General features: G+C 37.1%; 1 protein-coding gene across 1 annotated transcript in view; it reads left to right on the forward strand.

Moving 5' to 3' along the window:
* htr3b (5-hydroxytryptamine (serotonin) receptor 3B) overlaps positions 1-17,257 on the forward strand; it is a 74,458-nt gene that overhangs the window by 18,505 nt on the left and 38,696 nt on the right. Inside the window, exons 4-5 of the mRNA XM_039762422.1 lie at positions 2,897-3,006; positions 12,188-12,357. Coding sequence (XP_039618356.1) covers positions 2,897-3,006; positions 12,188-12,357 — 280 coding nt within the window. The remainder of the gene's footprint in view (positions 1-2,896; positions 3,007-12,187; positions 12,358-17,257) is intronic.

Here is a 17,257-nt window from a genome sequence, read left to right on the forward strand (position 1 = left end):
ATCCATCCATTTTCCAATCCGCTGAATCTGAACACAGGGTCATGGGGGTCTGCTGGAGCCAATCCCAGGGCAGGAACCAATCCCGGGCAGGGTGCCAACCCACCGCAGGACACACACAAACACACCCACACACCGAGCACACACTAGGGCCAATTTAGAATCGCCAATCCACCTAACCTGCATGTCTTTGAGAGGAAACTGGAGCGCCCGGAGGAAACCCACACAGACACGGGGAGAACATGCAAAATCCATGCAGGGAGGACCAGGGAAGTGAACCCGGGTCTCCTAACTGCAAGGCAGCAGCGCTACCACTGCGCCACCATGCTGCCCTTGTACAGAAATTGATACTGAAAATGCCCTACATTAAGAAAATTAATAAATATAAATTTATTAGACAGATGTGCCTTATTAGACCAATATACACTTCAACAACATGCTGACTGCTTTTCACATTGTTTTGGCATAGAATGTCTGTAGATTTGTGTGCTCAGAAAGGCAAAGTAAAGAAACAGAAAGCAAAAAATTATAGATGTTACTTTCAGCACCATGGTCTCTGCTGGATTTGTATCTAAAAACCTATGGACATAAGAGAGGAGTTACGACTGATGAGATGAGATATGAAGAGGTTTGATACATAACATTCTGTTGAGGAAAATGTTTGATTACTTATATAAAAATATGTGCATGAAAGCAATTTCAGTCAGAAGGTGTACAGCAACTGGGAATGTATTGGCTAGCAAACGATTCCACAAATGCTTACTGAGTCCATAACTTTGCTTTGTTTCAATCGGCATGCCAACCTGGTACAGTAATGAACCAATTATTATGTAACATTTTGGACGTTTTTCATTAATTGAAATAAATGTTTAGCAAACTTTTCAATTTTAAAAGAATGAAAAGAAAAATCTTTAGGTTTCCATTAACATGTCAGTTACGACTGCTGTAATTACAGTCCCAAATTAGCTGTTGTGTGAGGCCTTCAAATGGACCACCAAAGCAGTCCAGAATTCCCACTGGCTTGTCCAGAAAAGCCTCTCCCTATTCCATCTAGTCTCCATGAACAACAGGCTTCGGGCTGACTATGACCCAAAATGGGGTAACTGGTTTAAATGTTCAAAAATGCTATTAAAAGTCTCAACATCTCAACAATATCTCACAAGAGGGAGAACTGTGAAATCTCTGGCATATATTGAGAATACTGGAACTTTATAAATGAAAGATATGTTAAACAAAAAATGGGCAATAATAAAAGCTTTTAAATATGAACAAAAAGAAATGACCAAAAAGCCATCCATGGTAACCAAATCCCTAAATGCACTTTTAAAGAAAAAACCAAGAAAAAGAGCAAAAAATAGTCAATAACCCCTAAATCTAAATCAAATTCAAAATGCAATATCTGAATATCCTCTAACAAATTTCAATGAACTGCTCCTGAGGCCTTTTCCCTCACTCAATATACAGCCAGAGGGAACTACCCACAAAGAACATTGAACACAAAAAGGGACAGAGCACAAACATATCTAAATGTAATAAAAACCCCAATACATTATACAAAGTGACTACATAATACATAAGTAGTACAAAATTAAGAGAACTGATATGAACAAGTACAAAAACTTTAAAATGATTAAATTAGAACATTACAACATTAGAACAATCTAGATGAGAACATGCCATTCAGCCCAACAAAGTTCGCCAGTCCTATCCACTTAATTCTTCTAAAAAAACATCAAGACTAGTTCTGAAAGTCCCTAAAGTCTTATTGTCTACAATACTACTTGGTAACTTATTCCAAGTGTTTGTTGTTCTCTGTGTAATGTCCTAATGTTTCTTTGAAATTTACCCTTAATAAGTTTCCAACAGCATCCCGTTGTTCATGATGAACTCATTTTAAAACAAGTCTTGATCCACTGGACTAATTCCCTTCATAACTGGAAACTGAATGTATATGTAAGCCTAAAACATAACAATGACTGCTATGTTGGTTTTGGTCCTTGGTTCTTCTCAGCGTAAAAGGAAGTACAGGCATATCAGTCACCATTTTGACTAGAGACTTTCAATTGAATAACTAAATGCAGTTGGGTTTAATTAGGTTTAATGAAACTCATTTTTCAACATTGAAATCTACATAGAAATAATCTTTAATATGAGCTAGCAACTACAAATTTAGAATAGCACTTAAAATTCTTCTTTTGTGATAGTGTATTAAACTTTGTGTGAGAATGACAGCGGTCATTATTTGTATCTCTGTCTCCAAGTTCAGTCAAAGACTCACAGAACTGTGGAAGCAAGTGCTTTGACACAATGTCAGCTAAACAAGATGTTAATTTAAGTTCCTGAGACTCAATTGAAGGTAGCAATTATTTATGATGCAGGAAGAATTCTTAACCAGTCTTGTTGAGTCAACTTGTTCCTGAAAGTAAGATGTTAGTTTTATATTCTGAACCACGGCAGACAAAAAAAATGCTTTCTGAAAATGAACATTGACACCGTAAATCAGAAGGCAACCAAACTTGGCAGATGTGTCGAGCGTGAATTATCAAAAGGATTGTCATTACTGTATAACCTTTGCAATGCAGAAGTATTTTTGATAGTATGCTTAATATTATAGAATTATGCTTCTGCGGAATTTCAGAAAAAAAGGACCACAGGGCATAAATGAAAAATGAGTCAAGGTCAGGTTAGAGCTGAAAGTGAAAAATATTTCTATAAACAAAAGATATAATATGTCTGGATGAATCTGACAGTTGAATTTGTGTCATCTCATCTGTGTCATCTCACAAATACATAGATGTTTGCCAAGGTCAAAAGATTATGCTGTGACTATCTTTAAAAAAATTCAAATGTTTTTTTCATTTTCCCTTATTTTACACTGTAAACTTTACATCATTTGCAGATTTGGAATGATCAGTTTTTAATGTGGGACCCTGCAGCATTTGATGGTATTAATGAAATCTCCCTGTCTTCAGATGCCATCTGGGTTCCTGACATCATCATCAGTGAATTGTAAGATTATTTAGAAATTCCTTTATTTCTTTGCCTTAAGAGTCTAATCTTTTTAGAAAAATATTGTATTAATTAAATTAAAGGGGATCACAAGGAATTATTTTGGTATATTACTGTGCTGTTACTCAGAAAGTTGGCATCTTTTAAAAGCCAGTCTTCATTAGCTCATCCTCACAAATAGGAGGTCCTTGCATTTTGAATTCTGGCCTTGGTACTGCCTGTGTAGCATTTCCTCCAGGTAATTTAATTTACATTCCAACATTTCCATGATATGTCCTTTTAGATTAATCTACAGTATAGTTCTACATTTTCATAGTATAAGTGAATATGGGTGTGTGAATAAGTACTCCCAGAGATGGACTAGGGCTCTTTTCAGCACTGGTTCCCATGTTGCCCTCAGTTTGACTAGTCAAACTCCAGCTCCTATAACCCTGAACTGGACAAGGAGTTAGAAAATGGATGGAAAGATGTCCATAGTTTTTAAAGGTTATCATGAACAAAGGCTCAATTAATTAGTGAAGTAATAGAAAGACAACTGACATTTCTTTTTTTTTTTGTTAGTCTGTTGAAATATATGCATGAAATTATTTAGGTATAGTAACAGACACTTTCTTTGACACCATTTTAGCTTACTCAAGATATATGAAACACTGTATAAAAGAGCAAAATCAAACTAAGGCAGCTGCCTCTATCCACTTCTTCTCTTTCTTATTAGTCTGCCCATTTGTGGTCAGCATTACTCCATCCTACCATTTCCTCTTGAAATATTGAATGGTGGGTGGTATAATGGTAGCACTATTTCCTTGCAGTTAGAGGAGACCAGGGTCCGCATCTTGGCTCCTCCTTAGGTGGGTTACCTCATGGTGCTCCGGTTTCCTCCCACTGTCCAAAGACTTGTATGTTAGGTGAATGTGCAAAGCTAAATCGGCCTTAGTGTGTGTTTGGTGTGTGTTTGCCCTGCGATGGAATGACATTCTAGCTAGGATAAACTCCAGCCCCAACCACGACACTGGTCTGGATTAAGTGGGTTTGAAAATGACAATTTTGAATGGTTTCAAGGTTCTAACCTTTCCAGAAATGGAGATCAATCCCTTCTGAATGTGATATGGGAGGTGCTCAAATAATGAAATGATTATATTCTGGTGGTAATGCAACAAAAACCTCTGGTCAATAATTTTCAGCATCCAATGCTAGTTGTGGATCTTTCCTCACCAGTAACATGAAATTCCATCTCTAGAAGTGTAGTTTCCATGATCTTGTCCGTGATTGTCAAACTCAGTCCCTCAAAGACCTTAGTTGTTACAAGTTTTTGTTCCAGCAACTTTCACCATTAATAACCTACTAGTGAGGTTACCCAGCTGTCGCTCAGATTAGGGTTATTTACTATTTGGCAAAGAATTTATTATTCGAATATTGTTCAAAAGTCAAACTGTCGTTATTAACAAATAACGGATTAAGAGTGCCTTATGGTACACATTGTTTTTCATTTCAACATCACGAGCAAGAACGTATCAAATTATTTCCTGATCCTACTGTGGAACAGGCAACATATTGCTGGCCATGAGAAAAGCACAGTTCTTTGAGGTAAACTCCAGTAACTTTAAGTGATTGTCCTTGCACTTTATCTGTGGGCATCGCAAATGCAAGACATATTGGAAATTCAAGTTGTTTGAATGTGAAAGGGAGTTCATTGGAAATCGTAGGTATACATGTATTGAAAATATCTTCTCCCTTTCTGATTCTGGTTAAAATAATAGCCTTGATTACGTGTGGATGATATGACAGTGTTACCACATTTCTCATAACCTTGGTGTATAATTTTTTTCCCAAATTAAATTAAAATTTACCGTTTTAAGGGTTTCCTTAATTTTTCAAATCATGTTCATGCATTTAAACCTTTTTTATTAATCATGAAGCTTTTAGATATTTACTTTTCCTCTCACTTGTTGATTGTGTTGTGCTGAACATCAGGACAAACAAACTTTTTTGCTTATTTATTGGATGACTAATGCAAATGAAACATACAGTACTTTATTGACTTGATTTTAATTGTTTCATTTTTTTTCCTTTAAGCAACAGCTGCACAATAATGAGTTGCAAAGTGAGTCAAGAGACAAGCAGGCTAACTCAGGTGCCATTTGCATTGGTGTCTTTCATGCACTATCTATCTCAATAAAAGCAAAGCATTTGGATGGTGATCTTAGAAAATCAGTATTGGTAAAGACTGGTATTGCTGAATGAGAACAATATAAAAAAGACACTGACTTAAATAATTGATTTTATCATCAGCTACTGTAAATAATAGATTGGCTGGAATTAAATTGTGTCCCTTCAGGACTGTTTGAGACCTCTGAGTTAGCATGTTATCTGTTGGCTTACTTACATCTTTTTATTGTTTGGTTGACAGTTAAGGAAAAAAACAAGTAAGTCATTTATAATTAAGGTTAAAGAATTATGTTAAATTACCAGAAACAACTGGTTACTAATTAAGATAGTGGCTGGATAGAAAACCTGTAGACACTGTGGCCCTCCAGAATCTGAGTTTGATACTCCGTTCTATCTGTCTAAATCCTTTCCTTTCCTGCTTGTCACCAAAAACACATCACACTGAACTTCCATACTTAACTGTTATGCTGTCCTAATACACACACCACCAGGTCTAGTGTCAGTACTGTTATTCTCGGCAATGCCCTGGAGTTTCTAATTGAATCTTCACATTTTGGATGTTTATCTGCACCTTATATCTCAGAATAATTTGTCAAAGTTGCTCTGTGGACTCCTAACACGATAGCTGCAAGTCTATTTGTTTTTCAGGTTCTCTATCCAATATCTATGGAGGAATTTTTTAAGGCTCAATTTTTAAGTTATTGTTCACATGTGAATGATTCCCAGTCCTTATGTTTTTTATATCTAAAGATATAAACTAGAACATCACCAAAAACAGCAAAGCTATGTCAATTTCACTTTGTCCAATGTAATGTGTTGAATTTTTTAAGTTTTAAGTAAAAAAAGTAAATCACTTCATATTTGATTAAATTTGGAAAATTCCATGATAAACCCCATAAACAAGAACGACATTAATTATTATAATACTGTAGATACAGCTGTGATGGAAAGAGTCTCTGGCTAGCAGTGCCGCCCCTTAGCCGAACCAGGGTCCTAAAAGAAAATGTATTCTTGGACAAAGGTGTCCTCAATGCAACAACACTCAGTGGACTTAATAAGTTGACTAAGCCTTTAACAATGTGTATGAGTCCTTATATGATTATTTAATAATCAACAACCATGTGTAAGCTGCATACTGCAACATTAGAAAATATCTGTTAAACACTCAATATCAAAACTATTACACATAATGTTTTGTTAATCCATTGTTACTTCAGTAAACAGCTTACTTTAGTGTAGTGAGAACTGATATAATGTTAGCTAGCTTACTCAAAGTTAGACAAAATTAGTTTGCTAAACACACCTATAAGTGAAGTATGAGCTGCTTCTTTATGCTTTAGTTTTTTTTTACTTTCTTATATAGGGGAAGTATTGGAATCATCCAAAAATTCAATTGTAATGAATCACGACATTATAGATCTCCCTGAGTGCGAAAATACCATTTTTGGAATTATGTCTGTGTGTCTGTCTGTGTGTATGTATGTATGCAAACACGATAACTTGAGTACACTTTCACTTAGGCCAACTAAATTTTGTATACAAGTATTAGGTACAAATCTTAGATTTCTATCAACTTTTGAGCTATTTCCGCTAACCGGAACTGGTACTTTGCCTGAAACGTTTCCACAAAAATATTAAAAATGTAATCATTTTTCTGAAATGGTAATACATACATATTTGAGAATGTTTTTGCTTTATGTAAATTTAATTTTATGTGCAAGTATTACATTGCACACATTACTAAAGTCTCTTGCTACTTTTGACTCACTTCTGCTTACTAAAAGTGGTAATTTACCTGAATTATTCTCCATAATAAAATTATCATGGCAAATTTTCAACATATGTATTACGGTAAAGCAAATCATTTTGGACATTTTTTATCTTGATGCCTCTCAGAAAGCATACAGTTTTCTAGATAATTTCAATTTTAGATATTAAAACACGTGCATACCAGCAGTGAAACATGTTGCGTCATGCTGTTAAAAAAATACTATGTTTGCATAAACACCAGGGGCCTCGTGCATAAACGGTGTTTACGCACAAAAATGTTGCATACTCCCATTTCCATGCTCAAATCGCAATGTATAAAACCTAAACATGGCGTAAAGCCACACACATTTTCACGCCAGCTAAATGCTTGGCGTACGTGAGTTCCCTGCTCAGTTTTGCAAACTGGCGGCACCCAGCATCAAAGCAAGTTCAAGTGTGGTTTCCCTTTCTTTTTTATATCCACATCCCTGATGCGGCTTTATCAAATGCACTGAAATTAACCGCAAATTGTTTATTAGTTTAAGGCATCTGATTGTAATTATCCTGTAACAATATAATGGTCCACGGAATGGCCAAACTATTCCAAATACCATAGCCGCTTTAGAATTGTTCCTCTCAATGCACCACTCAGAGTATTTATCCCACTGTATCTGAGTGTGGAATCACAGCTCTACAGCAGCTAATCAGAAAGAGAATTATCAGTATACAGCATCAAGCACACGCTGCCTCAGCCATGTGCACTGTCTATTGAACTGCTATCATACGGCAAATGCTTCAGAACCTTTCCTGTAGGGATATCGCGGTTCAAAAAAAGTGTCATCCCAAGAACTATAAACACACTCAATCAATCCATCAGGTCCTCTATGTAGAACTGTTTGTACTTATTAGTACAATTACGCGATACAGTTATAATATTGCACAACCTGTGCCACTTTATAAAGTGCGTATTTACATATGATGATGATATCATATTTAAGATAAAATGCAGCAAAATATGTTTATTATACAGTATTATACAGATAAATGTTAACATCGTTCAAATAATCTATATTGTTAATGATTAAACATGTGAGGACATGGTGTCACAGCGCTAGCTAGTTCAGGGATTGTTCCTGCTTTGTGCTGTATTCTTACTGGAGCTGGCACGACACTGGAAAGATAGATGGATAAAATAATTAAACATATACTACAAAGATATTTCAATTTTCCTTAAAGGTTTTGAAGAATCGCATTCTAAGCTTACAGATGGCTTAACATCTATTATAGAGCTGATTGTGTGGCGATTGGTTACTTGGAGAAAGAAAAGAAAGGACAGGAATTGGGCGTTAGTACGTTTCAATGAGACAGTACTGCCGCAATTAATTGTTTCATCAAAGGTCGCACACGGTGCAGCAAGCATCTTACGGGAGGCAGGAACAGTCTCTGGATAGGGCACCAGCTCGTCACTATCACTGCGCCACCGTGTTCCCATGTTTAATAACATGCTTTAACTCCTATCATTATGAAAATTATATCAAGTATACATCATAGTATAACATCTATTGATGACACACAGGCGTTGATAGTGATTCTTAATACAGTATTTTAATAACTGTAAAAATTGTGTCAGTTTCTCATTAGGTTCTCTCAGTACAAAGAAAAAGACCAGGATGCCTTTTTTTAAGAACTTCCTTTTTCCTTCTAAAATCCCACCCACTAACATTCTACAGGAAGTTACCAACAACAGGAATATCAATCAACATCAATATAAATTGAACTTGTTACTGAACATACAATACACAACACATAGTATTTTAATTATTCAGAGAGCTGTAATATCACAAATGTAATGGATTCTGTGTCCTGTCGGAGGAAGACAAAGCCCATTTAAGAAGCACGTAGTGATTCATACACATAGAGCACATAGAAGGACACATAGAAAACAAAGCATTTAACGTGCTACTTTAGTTACGATGGTATTTGAGAAACTAGTAAATTAAACGATTTAAAGATGAAGTTTATGATGTTCTACTGTAATAACAAAATAAACTATGTGATTAAAGTGGAAATGTTGAGATTAAAGTTGACATTTCGTGCTTTTTTCTCACTGTGTCCCTATTTTTTTTCTTTTCTCTGTACCCTAATAAGCTTTCATATGACACTCTGATAGTGGGCTATGACTCGCCTTTTCACGGCGACTTTGATATCTGACAACTTCTTTTTATTTCGGGCACTGTGCGACTTTGTGAACTTGAGCTTTCGAGTTTCTACGACACTCTGTGTCACTCGATCAACTTCCTTTTATTGTTTATACCATTGTTTAAACCAACATTTTTCCTTGCCCCACTTGGTATTGGCTGAAATTCTTCTATATCCCCCCATGCTTTTGCCATTGCCTTTTCATAGAACGCTGAGCTTTAAGAGCAATTTATATTGATTTGCATATTCAAGGAGGCATAATTCTGGGAGGAGTTTGGGAGTGTCAGCGGGTGCATGCATGTGCGTTACTTTTCAAGCAGACTGGGATTCATGTAGTGGAAGAACGTGGAAGTTGGTGAACGCAGAGATTTATGCATCTGGATTTTTTTGTGTGTACGGACATTTCCACGTTTGTCCTTACGCCATGTTTTAGCGTGAATTCTATGCATGGCATTATGCATGAGGCCCCAGATGTTTACTGTAGTAGATCCTACTACAGTGCATCGGTATGGCAAATTGATGCCATTCGAAAGGTGCATTATTTACATTTTAAAATATTATGCCAACATAGAACCCTTAAAAATAATAATAAGGTAAATAATAATAAGACTTTTTTTCGTTTTACCAATATTGAATGACTCATCCCTATGTCTCAGTATACAAGAAAATCGAGAGGTGGTCACTCCCAATTTTTCTTTTCTGTGCTCCTGACTGGTGTAGACTTGAAGCCATCTCTCTGCTCTTTTATTGGAAAATTATCAGGTGATTGTCAATGATGTTAATTTGACAGCAATAACACCATAAGGCCTTCCCCCCACCCCAATAATGGCCCTTTGATCACGGGCCCCATGTGCAGTGCATGATATGTGTATAAGAAGGGGCAGCTCTGCAGGAGAGAATAAACATAGTATGTAACATGAAGTACAAGAAAAAGAAAAAGCATTAAATCTTCTGCCTGTTATAGGGGAGGGGGAATTATCATAGATATTAAGTTGATTAATGCAAATTTGACTTAGCATTTTAGAACTGAGTATATTTTATTTACAAAATTTGTAAACACAGATATTAAACTGAGGAGTCCGTAAGATAAACAACTCACTCGCTAATAGTACTAAAATAAAAGTAAAACTATCAACTAGCATCTCAAGAAAATGAAGAAAGAAAGATGTTCAAAGTAAAGTGAACCTCTGTGAATCTGAGTGCAGTGAATCCATGGATTTTGAAGACCACTCATGAAGGGCCCATGAAGGTCATTAGATGCTAAGACCAATGTCACTAGTAAGCAAAAATAATATCAAACAGTGTCAGTCTGACAGAGTATTTGTAAGTCAGGGTCAGTACTGAAGAGAAATGCTACCCCCTATTTTTTGCCGCTCTAGATGGCTGCCTAGTTCACCTGAATGGTAGAGCTGGCTCTACAAGTGGCTAAGCTCAAATCCTATGGTGGAGCAGCAAACCAACACCTTTTTCAGTCATGTCCTTCCCACTGTGTATAATGTGCCCAAACCACCTCATCTTACTTTTTACCGCTTTTTTGCATTATATACACTACTAGCCATCCCTAGCGGCTTCACCCGCGTAGAAGTGAAACAGAACAGCAAGAAGGGCCCTGCCTGGCTCCCTACCCCTGATGTCACACTTCCCCCTGCCCTTGGCCCACAGCCTCTGTCTCGGATTAGTGTGAATATATTGCTCCTGCAAGTGAACTATGAATCTTATCGTGATGAGAGAAGTCAGAAAATCAAGCAAATTCTAGAAAAAAGCCTAATCTAAATCCGTTAAATAGTTCTCTTGTTCGCTACCTAAGCGGATGTAAAATATGCACTGAGGCTGGCACGTGAGTGAGAAGGGCCCTGCTCCCCTCCACTCGGCCCACTGCGTGTCTCTCAGATTTGCGCAAATAAATCGGTACTGCCAGCAAACTATGATACTTAGCGCGATGAGAGAGGTCACAAAATCAACCGGATATGTTCAAAGAAAATTATAGAAAAAAACCTGATCTAAATCCGTTAAGTAGTTCTCTCATGAAAAGCGGACCGACATACAGACAGACGGACGTTGGATTATATAGAGAGAGAGAGAGATATTGGGCCACTAGCATTTTGAAGACTTGTTCATTTGGTTTTCTTACTCTTAAAGAGAACTCCAGCATTCACATTTTTGTTCTAATAAGCAACTCCTCCATCTTCTTTCTGATGGCCCAAGGTTCACAGCCAGACAATAACACTAGTTTGACTAATACAACCTATGCTTATGTTTTCTACAAAGTCTGTCTTAATAAAACAAAGTAGTTCTGAGAATAACCTTCTTCAGGCTTCAAATCCACCTTTGAAGAGCAATGCTTTATAACAAACAACAACCAGGTCCCTAGACTAGCCATGGCAGTTGCACGGGCCCCAGCAAGACTTGCTGTACTTTTCAAGAGTAACCTAACAAGAGTAACTTAACACAATAGGCACATTATTAACAATCAGTGAATCTATCTACTGTAGATAGCCAATCTCCTTTCTTCATGGAATTGTTGATACCTCCTACAAATCAGTGGCAAAACTTCAGTCTTCTCCTGTTGCCCTTATGTAGCCCTTCCTGTTAATGTAGGTTACAGCTAAGTAGCTTCCTCTGACCAAAGCTAGGGGACCGCCATGCTTATTCGTCATGATTTTCAGATACATAGTAGCAGGATGGAAAAGATTAACTCGGATGCAGACAAGTTAAAAGAAATTATATACAAAAAAGAACACTATTATATACTGTATGTAGTCTTTCCTTGAGCTCCATTGAAGTTCATACTTCACATTGTCTGTCCTAAAACTGATGCCAATTAATAATTTTGTATGTACAAAATACAATTAAAAGGCAACTAAACAGAAAATGATTTTGCCTTGACCATCACACTCTATTGATTCATGACTTATTCTTCATGCTACACTGTAATAGAAACAATAGGATTAAAAATTTGTTGGCTATATAGTTGAAATTGTTGATTGCTTAATAGACTTTTTTGTCAAAGTGTTCACTGTGTAAGGCATCATATCAATAGATCTTTTTTCTTTCTTAAACTTGGCAGTGTCGATGTGGGAAGGTCACCATATCTTCCTTATGTCTACGTGAACTCCTCCGGCATGGTCAAGAATTATAAACCAATTCAAGTGGTGTCTGCCTGCAGTTTGGAAATGTATGCGTTCCCATTTGACAAGCAAAACTGCACCTTGACCTTTAGAAGCTGGCTCCACACAGGTAACATCATTGGCCTTAAAGACAAAAATATTAACAAGATCATTTAACTTGGTTCAATAAGAACAAATAAGAATATACACAAGAGACATCTTTGTGTAAGCGTCTGCTTGCTATGAATTTTTTTCCATTATTGTTTCATATATTATATAAAGTGCATTTCACTTTAAAGAAATATTATCTTGACCAGATGTGATGTAATTACCAAGACTGCACCATAAATCTGCCTCAGTTCTGCAGGTATATAGTTCCAGAACACCCCGCAAATATGCAAAAGCCACAGATGTTCAGGACTTACTGTATATAAAAGCATAAACACGATTGCATACATGAAGTGAACACAAGGGCTGATACAACAGGACTGAGGTGAGGGTTGGCTGTGCTTGGGTATGGCATGGCTCAGCAGCATCAACCTACGCATGTTGTTCTGTGTGCACATTTAGCAGGCAGCGCTGCATGCAGGAATTTCAAATGTTCTTTTTCAGGAAAGTTCTGGATTTTTTAAAAATAATTTTGATTCACGGTGGCTCAGAACTGCAGATGCCAAACCCATGATCCATCCATCCATCCATTTTCCAACCCGCTGAATCTGAACACAGGGTCACGGGGGTCTGCTGGAGCCAATCCCAGCCAAAACAGGGAGCGAGGCAGGAACCAATCCCAGGCAGGGTGCCAACCCACCGCAGGACACACACAAACACACCCACACACCAAGCACAGACTAAGGCCAATTTAGAATTGCCAATCCACCTAACCTGCATGTCTTTGGAGAGTGGGAGGAAACCAGAGGACCCGGAAGAAACCCACACAGACACGGGAAGAACATACAAACTCCACGCAGGGAGGACCGGTGAGGCAGCAGTGCTACCCACTGCGCCACCGTGCCGCCCAAACCCATGATAAGGTGACTAATTCTTCAGAGCAATAACTTATGCAGACACACAGCACCTTGCTACATACTGTAGGCACATTGCTAGACTATCTTTAATCAATAAACACATCAGCACAAAATTAATATTCTCTGACCAATCAGGTGTCTTGTGATTATGAATCTTGCTAGCAGGAAAAATGATAATCCTCTATCAATGTGCTTACTAGTCATGTTTTATGCCTGATGGGAAATAAGCTTGTATTAAAATGGACATTTTTGAAAATAGTTAACCAGGAGATGTAAAAAAATGTAACTATTGTTTTAACCAAAATGACAAATGATCAAAAAAATGAAATTAAAATGTTACGTAAATGTTAAAGAAGCTAAGCAGAAAGTCAGAAACTATGAATCAAAGTATCAATATAACCAAACAAAACCCATACTCCTTTATTTCCATTACGGTAAAAATAATGAAATAGCCAAATTCAAATACTTTTAGGAAACAAACAACTAGAAATTCACAATATGTTATTGCTTTAACCATGTCCGCACCCTGTAAAATAATATTGACAAGATATACAATTTTAAAGCATATAATTATTGATGTATAACCTATGAGGTATTCCCCATTCTGCTGGTTTGACGTGTGTTATGCTTTGTCTTCAGGTTCTGACTGCCCTATATAATTTGAAAGGGGCCTCTTTATACTGTAGGTCTGTGGGATTGTTGCATGAGTAAGCATTTGAAAGTTGGGTATATAATGGGTATTGCCATTATATCAGAAAATTAAAAAATATGAAAGAAAAAATTCCATGTATGAATAATTAATCTAAATGATGACTTCAATCATGCAAACCCAATACCATACTATTTTGGCCACAGAGGAATACAATTACACTGTATGAACAGTATTACAGCATAACATAGGATTGAAAGTGCAAAATATAAACATTCTCTACTTCAGATTCACGGTTTGACCATTGCTGTTGTACTTTGGGATCCTTTAAAAAAATTCTACAGTTGTAGTGATTTTATCTAAAATATTAAAGTCAACTTTTTAGAGGTTTTAAACCTTAAAATGTTACGATTAGTCATTTTGTTTAACTTTTCCTACACTTTCCTTGGGTTTTAGACAAAAGTTGTAAATCTGTTTCAAGGTGTTGATACCAGACAAATTCAATTCTAACACTTGTTTTTTTTCTTTTGATTGACATTATTAAAATATTTTCACATCTTCCTGCAACACCATTGTGGATTCCTGTAAGCACCACCAATTTAGTTGGTATTTTGTTAGTGGTTCCTGCCTCATTGTTAGGGTAAAACAGTCAGGAATGTGTGATGTGTTTTGTCACTGGTGTGAAGGTGTAAAGGTCAGTACTGTTGACAACTGAGATTGTGATATTGTAATATTTCTTTGGACTTTGAATTTGGTTTCTAATTTTTTTTTTTTGTTTATACTGAAAGTTAGAACTGATTTCAACAATGACTCTTTCTCCTGTCTTACAATTAAGTCTCTTCTTCTGGTCCTTCTATTTAAATACTGCCTTTTGTCAACTGTAGGTGGCACACAAGAAATCCATCTTTTATTGTTACCAAAGTTGACGTCCTGGGTCCTTCCTGTGTAGAGTTTGCATGTTCTTCCCATGTTTTCATGGGTTTTCTCTTGGTGCTCTGGTTTCCTCCCAAAGTCCAAAGACTTGGAGGTTAGGTGGATTGGCGATGCTAACTTGGTCCTACGGTGTGGTTGGGGTGTGTGGTTGGGTGCGTGTTTGTTTGCCATTTTGATGGACTGGCACCCTGTCCAGGGTTTGTCCAGGGTTTGTTCTTGCCTTACATGCTTTGATAGCTGGGGTTGGCTTCAGCACCCTCCGTGACCCTGTTCAGGACTAAGTGGGTTTGAAAATGGCTGGCTGATTTCAAGGTAAATTATCTATGAAATACAGTTAATTTTTAAAATATTTTGTTTTGTATTTAGTATACTGTAGTTTTATTTCTCATGGATGCTCTCATTTTGTGGCTCTGTTGCTAAGGCACTACTTTGGTTGTTGGGGGAGTGGTTTGTGTTGTGGTGTTTCATGACATCACATATATGAGACATAAACAGCCAATGCTGTGTGTTAATTTACGTCCAAGATTGTGGATAGCTTCTAAAAGACTTTGTGTGCATTTATTGACTTCTGGTTAGATTTTTCAACTGTTTTTGGCATTTGATATTTGCCTTTTATTCTGTATATGTTTATCTCCTGGTCCACTTTAACTATACTAGTGGCCTGTCATTCTGAACATCTTGGCAGAATATTAGAAAGTTATTTAATCTCTGGGTGCTACAGATATCATAGTAAGCAAATTATTATTGTTATGTATCCTGATTTTATAAGTTAGTTGGGTAAAGGTTTGTTCTAAATACAAGGTTTTGATTATCTTAGCATGACAGTGTGACATATTGATGTCATCTGGTAACTACTAAATTGAATTCTTATCTTATTATAGCTTTTTTCACAGATTTGAGGGGACTACTTTGTCTACTTCCACTTTATATTCTGCTTTAAAAGGAACGTAATTATGATCTGGTGGCACAGTGGTTAATTCTGCTACCACACTGATGCACAACCCTGGGTTCAAAAATCCGACTGTGGTCATAGAAACTCTGAACTGGATTAAATGATTTCAGTAATTAATGGAAGAGTCATTAAAGACATGTATCCCCAGTAATCATCAATTTAATTTTTTGGTGACAAAATAAGACAGCGCTAACATAGTATTATCTATACTAATAAAAGGCAAAGCCCTCACTCACTCACTCACTCACTCACTCACTCACTCACTCACTGACTCATCACTAATTCTCCAACTTCCCGTGTAGGTAGAAGGCTGAAATTTGGCAGGCTTATTCCTTACAGCTTCCTTACAAAAGTTGGGCAGGTTTCATTTCGAAATTCTACGCCTAATGGTCATAACATGAAGGTATTTTTCTCCATTAACTGTAATGGAGTTCAGCTGGAAAGACGTGGGGGGCGGAGTTTCGTGTGACATCATCACGCCTCCCACGTAATCACGTGAACTGACTGTCAACGCAGTGCGTAGAAAACCAGGAAGAGCTCCAAAAAGCGCTTAAGAAAACATGCATTATATAATTGAGAAGGCAGCGAAACAATAAGAAGCGAGCGAGTGACATATACTACCATATTCATGAGTGCTGCTATCTCGGAAAGAAAGCAAGGTGTAAACCTAAACTTTAAATTAAGTTCATAGACAGGCTACCGCTGGTGTTTCACATGCCCACAGGTAATGCGGGATACAAGTTTAATGAGAGGACGAGGATATAAACGAGAGTTTTGATCACTTTGTAACTAAGTTAAAATTGTAGGTGAAGGGGTGTGCTTATGCAAATTCAGAGAGACTGTGTTTGTGGGGATTGACAGTTAAGGCGGGTGGGGGAGTCACGTCATCATCTCCCCTCCCATTTACCTCATTTCGCTCTGAGCTGAGCTCATGCTAACGCCGTCTTCCGAAGCAACTTCGTCACACTGCCACCAAATACTCACAGAAAAATCCACAAGTTAATACACACGCTGTCTCTAGAGTTTCTCCACACTGAATCCTCCAGGCACTACTTACAAAAGGTTACATTGACAATCGTGTTACGATATTTTTAAAATCTTTCCTTTTCTTAGCACAAGCACAGCTGAGAAGCTTCGATGCATGTGCTCCATAACGCGTTAAAAATAATGCATTTAATCACACTTTGCATTACAAGCAAAGGGGAGCTTTTGTCAATGCATGATTTCCTGGTACACCGATTACATTGATCAGTGCATCCCGATTCATTTTACCCTCGCACCACCTTAGTTTGAGAAGAAGTATGAAAAATATGAGGTTAACACAGAAAAACAGATCACCAATTCAAGCTTTATGAATAATCGATTCGCCATCAATAATTGTTTTGGTAAAGCCATCCTCCTTCCATTTTATAATTTTTCCGCCACTAGCCATGATTAAATGAACGGTAAAAAGTAAGACCGAAGCGAGGGT

The sequence above is a fragment of the Polypterus senegalus genome, chromosome 9 (assembly GCF_016835505.1).
Source record: "Polypterus senegalus isolate Bchr_013 chromosome 9, ASM1683550v1, whole genome shotgun sequence".
In the NCBI taxonomy this organism is placed as follows: domain Eukaryota; kingdom Metazoa; phylum Chordata; class Cladistia; order Polypteriformes; family Polypteridae; genus Polypterus; species Polypterus senegalus.